Source organism: Argopecten irradians, chromosome 6 (genome assembly GCF_041381155.1).
Source record: "Argopecten irradians isolate NY chromosome 6, Ai_NY, whole genome shotgun sequence".
In the NCBI taxonomy this organism is placed as follows: domain Eukaryota; kingdom Metazoa; phylum Mollusca; class Bivalvia; order Pectinida; family Pectinidae; genus Argopecten; species Argopecten irradians.
In genome coordinates this window covers 29,692,090-29,704,738 of record NC_091139.1, presented here as the reverse complement: position 1 = coordinate 29,704,738, position 12,649 = coordinate 29,692,090, and the positions used below count along the sequence as shown (strand labels likewise).

At 32.4% G+C, this 12,649-nt stretch overlaps 1 protein-coding gene across 1 annotated transcript; it reads right to left on the bottom strand.

The window, feature by feature from the left end:
• Nucleotides 1-583: 583 nt before the first annotated feature.
• LOC138326332 (beta-1,3-galactosyltransferase 1-like) lies at nt 584-2,346 on the bottom strand. Its single transcript, XM_069272452.1, has one exon. It carries the CDS (start codon nt 2,266-2,268, stop codon nt 823-825), a length of 1,446 nt encoding a protein of 481 aa, XP_069128553.1. The 5' UTR covers nt 2,269-2,346; the 3' UTR covers nt 584-822.
• Between the last annotated feature and the right edge of the window lie 10,303 nt (nt 2,347-12,649).

Genomic DNA, 12,649 nt, shown 5'->3' with positions numbered 1-12,649 from the left:
TTAACTGTATCGAGCTAATTTTTGCTGTTATTAAATCTTTCTAAGTTCGTGGTAATTGAGATTCAATGTTTTGTCACTTTTTTTTTTTACTTTTAATGGTAATTTGATTGCTTTTATGTTTTACACTAAATATTGGAAAATAACAAATAATCACACGGAACCTCCATTTTTCTGTATGATTTAGAAAGAGCAGCCTTTTCCCTATTGATATGCAAAATATTTACAAAAGTTTGATACCAGAACTTTCTTATTTAGGGTTAAATTTTTCAAAAATTGGCTGAAAATGGTGTATTTTGTAGCTCAAAATTTAGTGGTATTTATTACTGAGAAATTTCGGGTTTATTGAATGAGGTAAAGCTACAGAAAACCTCAACGTGGAATGGTGAGGGCCAGTGGTTATGTGTGGGAACACCGTGGCTATCGAGCCACGCTGACCTAGAGTTTACACTCGGCCACATCTGTGACACAGCTATATGTGTATTCATCAATTTCCTTTGTATATCTGGATTTACGACACTCGAGATAGCCCATTGTAATATGAAGAGGGATATAGATATAACAGATAACTAACAAGTCGATCAGATAGTTTGGCATAATAAATCGTACACAATGATTTAATATCAAAATACATGTTTAGCATTTGCTTTCCAAAAATGAGTCCACTTAGACCGACTGTGTTGTAATGCATCTTTACATTTTCTGCGCGGTACCATATGGCTATATAAACATAAATTAACAATTATTTCAGTAGTCATCAAAGCATTCTCTTTGTTTTTTTTTTAGATATAGTACTTGACAAGAACATATCTTAACAAACAGCACTCAAATAATTCTCTTTATCGATGCCAACAAACTCACCATGCTATCTATTTCTCTCTTCAGATTGTGCAAACGAGTTCCAATAGTGTTACAAGCCTGGCTTTTGGGAGTATTATCAGATATCAGACTTAAATGACATTCCCAAGCCATTTTTAAATCATATGCATCCGTGTAAAAATGAGAGGCTATAACTGTTTTGAACGATTCAGAAGCAGTTACTGTTTTCTTAGCATCAACATGACCGCTGTCTGTAGGTTCTATTCCAACCCTTGCAGCTAAAATTCCCAAATACACATCTTCAAACTTCAAAAGCTTTGTGTACATGGCGGCTATTGTAAACGCTCTTACAGTACGCATGGACATGATGACAAACCCGCCAAATATATAGTGTGGATATGTTTTAAATGCATATTCATCCATTGAAACAACCCATTTACCAAATATCCCGGTTTGGTCTCTCACTGGGGACGTTTGAACTATCAAACGACCGTGGTAAAGTTTCTCAGCTTTCCTTGCCGGAAGTTTATCGAGAAAACTAAGCAGCAAATCGGGTGCAACGTAAATGTCGTCATCTACGGATATCACAAATGCAGCACGTGCACAGTTGCTTACAGCCCACCGCAATCCACTGATTGTCTTCAATGTCAGGTTATAATAGTTATCATGGTAATTTACGAGTAGAATGTCGTTAGTTTTTGAAGATTCTTCTTGTAGATCTAACAAGGATGTTGCGTTGTTCGGTACGCCAAACGAAAATGCAACCCTAAGCCAAGGGAATCGTTTTCTGTCGGCCCATGTTTCGCGAATGACAGCCCTTTTTACACTATGATCGGGACTACTTTTTACAATAAACAATACTTTTATACTGTCACGTCCACTGCATACTTCCCCGGGGTTGATAATGTAACGGTGATTGAACATGTTGATCGGATCCTCATTAGCGTAACCTTTTGTTTCATACTGATATATTATATCAGACAAATTCACATTGAAAGGATACTCCGAAGGTGAAAAGTTTTTTTCCTCAATTGTATCCACTTCATTTAAATGCCTGCGTTGAAATATTCTACCTTCTTTCTGAACGATTTCTTTACGTTGAACCATGTCAGGATGCCTGTCACGATCTGAAGGGATTGGACCTTTAAGTTCTTTATCAACTGATAGAACAACTTCGATGTTATTCCTGGTTATCAAAACTTGTCCCTCCTGGTTGTTTTTATGTTCATTTTGACGCCTATTCTCCTTCTGTGGTTGCCAGTCCCTAATAGACTGTAATCCACCTTCAGTGTGTATAATACGCCTGGTCTCTCCTTTCCTCGCCTGGAATGGATTATCTTTGATACTGTATATACGAGATGACAAGTCGAAAAGCTCAATGCTGTGAATGTATAGTACCGTAACTATCACTGTCAGTATAGACACAGAACATATTCTCAAAGCACGTCGCATTGTAAACCTTTGAAATACTCTCGAAATAATACTGTAACGATCTTTGAAACTTTACGTTATTCACAAAGACATTTGTTAAACAGCGAAGTACGTGCTGTCATGGATTGCTACCTAACCATGCATGGGTTGGGCGTACATGATGTGAATATTGTTCACTCCCATTTTACCATAAATGTTGTGACGTCATATTTTTACATTTAACACAACGAGCCATCGTTAAAATTGTATATATAAACATTGCCTGGTAGCTAATAGGGTCACGGTTCCGAGTCACATACTATAACTCTAGCTTTATTGTTTGTTGTCGGTGAAAATCCACGACAGGAGCGGACAATGTCTTTTTCTTTATTCACCATAAATTAAGTTAATTTGATTTTTTTTCTTCTATTTTTCTGACATATTAGACAGATCAAACATGTTCACTCTCCGCAGGCACACATTTACCAACAAAGAGTTTTTATCTCTGCTTTACCTGTATCTTTACCTACAATGTGATGCTAACAAACTCTTGTCGATCAGTGATACTTTTAATGTATTTTTATTCTATGGAGATCAAATACGAAAATCTGAGTCAACTCTCTTAATGAACCGCTTCTTATATTGTATAAAACAACATCAGAGTGTACCCAAAATAAACCGTGATTTATGATGAGAGTACACTCAGATGTTTGTGTTATATCTCCATAACAATACAAAAAAAACATTTAAGTTAATAATTCAATCTACAATAGATAATAATTTCAGATTTATTGAGGAACAATTTTTCTTTGAAATCATTACGCCATTGTATCAGTAAGTTAGGCGCGACGTTTTAAGCAGCAACATCATTTTCTCCTTTATTGACCAATGACACATTATCATAAAAATCATGTTTTTGTATGTCAGATTATGAAGAAAAACGTTGTGCAAAAACAGTTTATTCAATAAAACCTCGTATCTGTATACATGATTTAATTTTCAAATACTTTTGAAGGTAATGATATAATAATAATCATATGTCGTAACGCAATTTACATTTATTTTCCAAAGTAGATAGGTTTCAGACCTTATCTATATAAGCAGAATGCTTATTTACTTCGGTTATTGCTTTAAAAACGTGTTCACTTAAAGTATATGGGCAATAAATTCAGAACATTTATCCAATTAATGAATTAACATCAAACATAGATTCAATTATGAAAAACAAAGTCCATAAAAAATATATCTGATATATTTTATGTTATTTGACTAAGCGGATTATAAAAAAGATTATATAAACAGTTTAGATGGCGCCAGGAATCTGCCTAAACTGACGTAAATGTGAAAGCATAATTATGTATATCGCTCTGAAATAGATCAGGTTCGATATATAGCATATCGATTCAGTACTTCCATTTTCAGAAACATTGAGTCAATATACTTCTGTGACTATTATTCTTTTGGCATTTGTTAAGGAACTATATATCTTATATAGGAATTAAGAATCATTTCATTCGGCCACACAATTGGTATTCTAACGCCTTGAGAGAATCTAAAATAACGATTTCGGGCAACACCCTCGGTCATTATTTAATTCTACCAAGGCGTTATAACACCATATGGACCTCACCAAAAGTCCATAAATGATAAATGTATATTTTATTTTCCCTTGTAACGAATATCTCCATTGGATTAAAATTATGTTATCAAAGCATAACATACAAAATACGCCACCCTTTGTACCGTCGTCATTGGTTGGCTGAAACAACGTTGCAATGATTTCATAGAAAAAAAAGAATTGCTACAGATTTCAAAAAAAAATTACGGGATTAAATTGAATTACATGTATAAGGATAATTTTGAATATATATTTTAGGTCACCTGACATCATGCTTCGTCTATCGTCTTCTGCTGTCCGCCATCCGTCATGCGTAAGACTATTTTTATTTTCATGCCTTGTCCCTCTTTATCCCCATGATCACTACCACATTTGGTGTGACGAATCATTAGGGGAGGCCAATCATTATCTTTATACATGAGGCTGGTCCGACGACTATATATATGATATAATATGTTATTCAAAGATCATATAAAAGCATAGAATCCTCGATCAAATTTTCACAATTTTGCAAGCTTGAAGTTTGTAACTCTCAATCCTCAGCCCATTGGTCATATTTGACTAATTTTTGAAAATCAAGACGCAAAAACACATTCCACATAAGTTCATGTGTTTTTGTGATATAACATCTGGTTTATGCCTGTTTCTTTTTATGACTTGATACAAATTTTGTGTGATAAAGAAATGCGTATGCGATTTTGTTTCAGTATTCTGGAATTTCAGTCCGAACGGGTCCCTTTTTATTATTTATTATGACGAAGTTACTTCCCCTGTTTGAAAATACATTCTCATTTTCACTTTATTGCTTCTATTGGATTTATCTAAACATTCGATGTCGTATGTAGACAATTTTCACCTATTGAAAAAACATAAGTGAAATGTCGTAGCATATCGGACATCATTCTGGAAACAATCCCGGCAGTTTTCGGTATAGCGTCAAGTAAATTGGCGCGGTTTTCACAAGATCGACCTACCTTAAAGGTCTAATTGATAAAATCACTCATTGAATTCAATAGGCCAATACATAGTGTTTATATATGTATGTGTTTCATTTTTTATCAAAACTAATGATCAACTGACATTTATTGTGTTTTGTCCTTTGTACAAAAGTACTTACCTTAAATGGTCACTTACTGAATGGTTACTTATTTGAATCGTTACATACTTGAATGGTTACATACTGAATGGTTACTTACTTGAATGGTTACATACTTGAATGGTTACTTACTTGAATGGTTACATACTTGAATGGTTACTTACTTGAATGGTTACATACTTGAATGGTTACTTACTTGAATGGTTACTTACTTGAATGGTTACTTACTTGAATGGTTACATACTTGAATGGTTACTTACTTGAATGGTTACTTACTTGAATGGTTACATACTTGAATGGTTACTTACTTGAATGGTTACTTACTTGAATCGTTACATACTTGAATGGTTACTTACTTGAATGGTTATTACTTGAATGGTTACTTATTGAATGGTTACTACTTGAATGGTTACTTACTTGAATGGTTACATACTTGATGGTTACTTACTTGAATGGTTACATACTTGAATGGTTACTATACTTGAATGGTTACTTTACTTGAATGGTTACTACTTGAATGGTTACTTACTTGAATGGTTACATACTTGAATGGTTACTTACTTGAATGTTACTTGGTTACTACTTGAATGGTTATACTTGAATGGTTACTACTTGAATGGTTACTACTGACTTGAATGGTTACATACTTGAATGGTTACTTACTTGAATGGTTACGTTACTTGAATGGTTACTTACTTGAATGGTTACATACTTGAATGGTTACATACTTGAATGGTTACTTACTTGAATGGTTACTTACTTGAATGGTTACTTACTTGAATGGTTACATACTTGAATGGTTACATACTTGAATGGTTACATACTTGAATGGTTTTATACTTGAATGGTTACTTACTTGAATGGTTACTTACTTGAATGGTTACTTACTTGAATGGTTACATACTTGAATGGTTACTTACTTGAATGGTTACTTATGGTTACTTACTTGAATGGTTACTTACTTGAATGGTTACTTACTTGAATGGTTACTTACTTGAATGGTTACTTACTTGAATGGTTACATACTTGAATGGTTACTTACTTGAATGGTTACTTACTTGAATGGTTACATACTTGAATGGTTACATACTGAATGGTCACTTACTTGAATGGTTACATACTTGAATGGTTACATACTTGAATGGTTACATACTTGAATGGTTACTTACTTGAATGGTTACTTACTTGAATGGTTACTTACTTGAATGGTTACTTACTGTTACTTGAATGGTTACTTACTTGAATGGTTACTTACTTGAATGGTTACTTACTTGAATGGTTACTTACTTGAATGGTTACTTACTTGAATGGTTACATACTTGAATGGTTACTTACTTGAATGGTTACTTACTTGAATGGTTACATACTTGAATGGTTACTTACTTGAATGGTTACATACTTGAATGGTTACTTACTTGAATGGTTACTTACTTGAATGGTTACATACTTGAATGGTTACTTACTTGAATGGTTACTTACTTGAATGGTTACTTACTTGAATGGTTACTTACTTGAATGGTTACATACTTGAATGGTTACTTACTTGAATGGTTACATACTTGAATGGTTACTTACTTGAATGGTTACTTACTTGAATGGTTACTTACTTGAATGGTTACATACTTGAATGGTTACTTACTTGAATGGTTACTTACTTGAATGGTTACTTACTTGAATGGTTACTTACTTGAATGGTTACTTACTTGAATGGTTACTTACTTGAATGGTTACTTACTTGAATGGTTACATACTTGAATGGTTACATACTTGAATGGTTACTTACTTGAATGGTTACTTACTTGAATGGTTACTTACTTGAATGGTTACTTACTTGAATGGTTACTACTTGAATACTTATATTGAATGGTTACTTACTTGAATGGTTACTTACTTGAATGGTTACTACTTGAATGGTTATACTATGAATGGTTACTTACTTGAATGGTTACTTACTTGAATGGTTATGACTTACTTGAATGGTTACTTACTTGAATGGTTACATACTTGAATGGTTACTTACTTGAATGGTTACTTACTTGAATGGTTACATACTTGAATGGTTACATACTTGAATGGTTACATACTTGAATGGTTACATTACTTGAATGGTTACTACTTGAATGGTTACTTACTTGAATGGTTACATACTTGAATGGTTACTACTTGAATGTCTACTTGAATGGTTACTTACTTGAATGGTTACTTACTTGAATGGTTACTTACTTGAATGGTTACTACTTGAATGGTTACTACTTGAATGGTTACATACTTGAATGGTTACTTACTTGAATGGTTACTTACTTGAATGGTTACTTACTTGAATGGTTACTTACTTGAATGGTTACTTACTTGAATGGTTACTTACTTGAATGGTTACTTACTTGAATGGTTACTTACTTGAATGGTTACTTACTGATTACTACTTGAATGGTTACTTACTTGAATGGTTACTTACTTGAATGGTTACATACTTGAATGGTTACTTACTTGAATGGTTACTTACTTGAATGGTTACTTACTTGAATGGTTACATACTTGAATGGTTACATACTTGAATGGTTACTTACTTGAATGGTTACTTACTTGAATGGTTACTTACTTGAATGGTTACTTACTTGAATGGTTACTTACTTGAATGGTTACTTACTTGAATGGTTACTTACTTGAATGGTTACTTACTTGAATGGTTACTTACTTGAATGGTTACTTACTTGAATGGTTACTTACTTGAATGGTTACTTACTTGAATGGTTACTTACTTGAATGGTTACTTACTTGAATGGTTACTTACTTGAATGGTTACTTACTACTTGAATGGTTACATACTTGAATGGTTACATACTTGAATGGTTACTACTGGTTACTTACTTGAATGGTTACTTACTTGAATGGTTACTTACTTGAATGGTTACTTACTTGAATGGTTACTTACTTGAATAGTTACTTACTTGAATGGTTACTTACTTGAATGGTTACTACTGAATGTACTTGAATGGTTACATACTTGAATGGTTACTACTTGAATGGTTACATACTTGAATGGTTACATACTTGAATGGTTACTTACTTGAATGGTTACTACTTGATGGTTACATACTTGAATGATGTTCATACTTGAATGGTTACTTACTTGAATGGTTACTTACTTGAATGGTTACTTACTTGAATGGTTACTTACTTGAATGGTTACTTACTTGAATGGTTACTTACTTGAATGGTTACTTACTTGAATGGTTACATACTTGAATGGTTACTTACTTGAATGGTTACATACTTGAATGGTTACTTACTTGAATGGTTTACTTACTTGAATGGTTACTACTTGAATGGTTACTTACTTGAATGGTTACTTACTTGAATGGTTACTTACTTGAATGGTTACTTACTTGAATGGTTACTTACTTGAATGGTTACTTACTTGAATGGTTACATACTTGAATGGTTACTTACTTGAATGGTTACATACTTGAATGGTTAATTGAATTGAATTGTTTACTACTTGAATGGTTACTACTTGAATGGTTACATACTTGAATGGTTACTTACTTGAATGGTTACTACTTGTGTTACTATGAATGGTTACTTACTTGAATGGTTACTTACTTGAATGGTTACTTACTTGAATGGTTACATACTTGAATGGTTACTTACTTGAATGGTTACTTATACTTGAATGGTTACATACTTGAATGGTTACTACTGAATTACTACTTGAATGGTTACTTACTTGAATGGTTACTTACTTGAATGGTTACTTTACTTGAATGGTTACTTACTTGAATGGTTACATACTTGAATGGTTACTACTTGAATGGTTACTTACTTGAATGGTTACTTACTTGAATGGTTACATACTTGAATGGTTACTTACTTGAATGGTTACTTACTTGAATGGTTACTTACTTGAATGGTTACTTACTTGAATGGTTACTACTTGAATGGTTACTTACTTGAATGTTACTTACTTGAATGGTTACTTACTTGAATGGTTACTTACTTGAATGGTTACTTACTTGAATGGTTACTACTTGAATGGTTACTTACTTGAATGGTTCTTACTTGAACTGATGTTACATACTTGAATGGTTACTTACTTGAATGGTTTACTTGAATGGTTACTTACTTGAATGGTTACTTACTTGAATGGTTACTTACTTGAATGGTTTACTTACTACTGAATGGTTACTTACTTGAATGGTTACTTACTTGAATGGTTACTTACTTGAATGGTTACTTACTTGAATGGTTCTTACTTGAATGGTTACTACTTGAATGGTTACTTACTTGAATACTACTTGAATGGTTACATACTTGAATGGTTATTACTACTTGAATGGTTACTTAACTTGAATGGTTACTTACTTGAATGGTTACTTACTTGAATGGTTACATACTTGAATGGTTACTTACTTGAATGGTTACTTACTTGAATGGTTACATACTTGAATGGTTACTTACTTGAATGGTTACATACTTGAATGGTTACATACTTGAATGGTTACATACTTGAATGGTTACATACTTGAATGGTTACATACTTGAATGGTTACTTACTTGAATGGTTACTACTTGAATGGTTACTTACTTGAATGGTTACTTACTTGAATGGTTACTTGAATGGTTACTTACTTGAATGTTACATACTTGAATGGTTACTTACTTGAATGGTTACTTACTTGAATGGTTACTTACTTGAATGGTTACTTACTTGAATGGTTACATACTTGAATGGTTACATACTTGAATGGTTACATACTTGAATGGTTACTTACTTGAATGGTTACATACTTGAATGGTTACATACTTGAATGGTTACATACTTGAATGGTTACTTACTTGAATGGTTACATACTTGAATGGTTACATACTTGAAGTTCTTACTTGAATGGTTACATACTTGAATGGTTACTACTTGAATGGTTACATACTTGAATGGTTACTTACTTGAATGGTTACATACTTGAATGGTTACATACTTGAATGGTTACTACTTGAATGGTTACATACTTGAATGGTTACTTTGAATGGTTACTTACTTGAATGGTTTACATACTTGAATGGTTACATACTTGAATGGTTACTACTGAATGGTTACTTACTTGAATGGTTACTTACTTGAATGGTTACATACTTGAATGGTTACTTACTTGAATGGTTACATACTTGAATGGTTACATACTTGAATGGTTACATACTTGAATGGTTACATACTTGAATGGTTACTTACTTGAATGGTTACTTACTTGAATGGTTACATACTTGAATGGTTACTTACTTGAATGGTTACATACTTGAATGGTTACATACTTGAATGGTTACATACTTGAATGGTTACATACTTGAATGGTTACATACTTGAATGGTTACTTACTTGAATGTTACTACTTGAATGGTTACTACTTGAATGTTAACTTGAATGTTACTACTTGAATGGTTACTTACTTGAATGGTTACATACTTGAATGGTTACTTACTTGAATGGTTACTTACTTGAATGGTTACATACTTGAATGGTTACATACTTGAATGGTTTCTTACTTGAATGGTTACTTACTTGAATGGTTACATACTTGAATGGTTACATACTTGAATGGTTACATACTTGAATGGTTACATACTTGAATGGTTACTTACTTGAATGGTTACTTACTTGAATGGTTACATTACTTGAATGGTTACTTACTTGAATGGTTACTTACTTGAATGGTTACATACTTGAATGGTTACATACTTGAATGGTTACATACTTGAATGGTTACTTACTTGAATGGTTACATACTTGAATGGTTACTTACTTGAATGGTTACTACTTGAATGGTTACTACTTGAATGGTTACTTACTTGAATGTTACATACTTGAATGGTTACTTACTTGAATGGTTACTACTTGAATGGTTACATTACTTGAATGGTTACATACTTGAATGGTTATACTTGATTACTACTTGAATGGTTACATACTTGAATGGTTACATACTTGAATGTTACTACTTGAATGTTACATACTTGAATGGTTACTTACTTGAATGGTTACTAATACTTGAATGGTTACATACTTGAATGGTTACTTACTTGAATGGTTACATACTTGAATGGTTACATATCTTGAATGGTTACTTACTTGAATCGTTACTTACTTGAATGGTTACTTACTTGAATGGTTACATACTTGAATGGTTACTTACTTCTTGAATGGTTACATACTTGAATGGTTACATACTTGAATGGTTACTTACTTGAATGGTTACATACTTGAATGGTTACATACTTGAATGGTTACTTACTTGAATGGTTACTTACTTGAATGGTTACTTACTTGAATGGTTACTTACTTGAATGGTTACTTACTTGAATGGTTACATACTTGAATGGTTACATACTTGAATGGTTACATACTTGAATGGTTACATACTTGAATGGTTACTTACTTGAATGGTTACATACTTGAATGGTTACTTACTTGAATGGTTACTTACTTGAATGGTTACTTACTTGAATGGTTACATACTTGAATGGTTACATACTTGAATGGTTACTTACTTGAATGGTTACATACTTGAATGGTTACATACTTGAATGGTTACTTACTTGAATGGTTACTTACTTGAATGGTTACATACTTGAATGGTTACATACTTGAATGGTTACATACTTGAATGGTTACATACTTGAATGGTTACTTACTTGAATGGTTACTTACTTGAATGGTTACTTACTTGAATGGTTACTTACTTGAATGGTTACTTACTTGAATTTGGTTCTTTATCTGAACGATGGGAAATCGTAAACATGTGTACAATGGGAGTGATGGTTTACATATTAATGTGTCTTGAATTAATATATTTGTTTGATATCTTTAAGTATTTACTTTCTTTCTCCTATGTGTATGTAGTGTGTGTCTTCTATCATTATGAGGTATGCCGAAATCATTCAATAGATGTGATTTTTGTGTTAATCTTGAAAACAATACCATTTGAAAACTATTATTTTCTTTATCAATTTGAAATAGCGTTGAGGACCTATGGAAACAAATTTTGTTATTGTGATCATGTGATAAAACTATTACTCCAAATACTTAAGACGTGACATTATCAATTATTCAATGTGGACTGACAAAACTGATCTGCATTTCATAGTAAAATAATTGTAAATTTGTGAAACCGATAATATTTCACTGTGCAATAATTGTAAATTAGTGAAAACATTTAATTTTCGTCCACAGTAAAGTATATGTAATGCTCATTTTAGGAATCGCTTAATTCTTCTGCTTGTAATTCTGGATGTAATTCTAACCAATCGTTTAGGATTCTTCGTGGCTCGCACAAATTTATTTTTAAGACAGTAAAAGCAATATTCATTTCAGATCCTGTATTATCTCATACCTACACGTGTAATACTGGCTGGTCCAGGGATATACATTCGTGTTGCCCGAGGCTGTATTGCTAGCTACCCATGGAATAAACCATAGTGAAGTCACAGTGTTAACAAAATTACTATTTCTTCTGTACAATTTTCTTTTCAGAAACAAGAATGGGTTTACTTTAAAAGTTACAAACAACGACTTGGGTTGAAAATATCACGCAATTTTCACGTATGGAGAATTGACTTGCAGTCATGTTTTTTTCAAATTTGTTTCAAAATGGCATAAAATCATGTTAGTAAAATTGCAATAAAATGTTGAGGTGTGAGAGAAAAATACTCTTTCATAT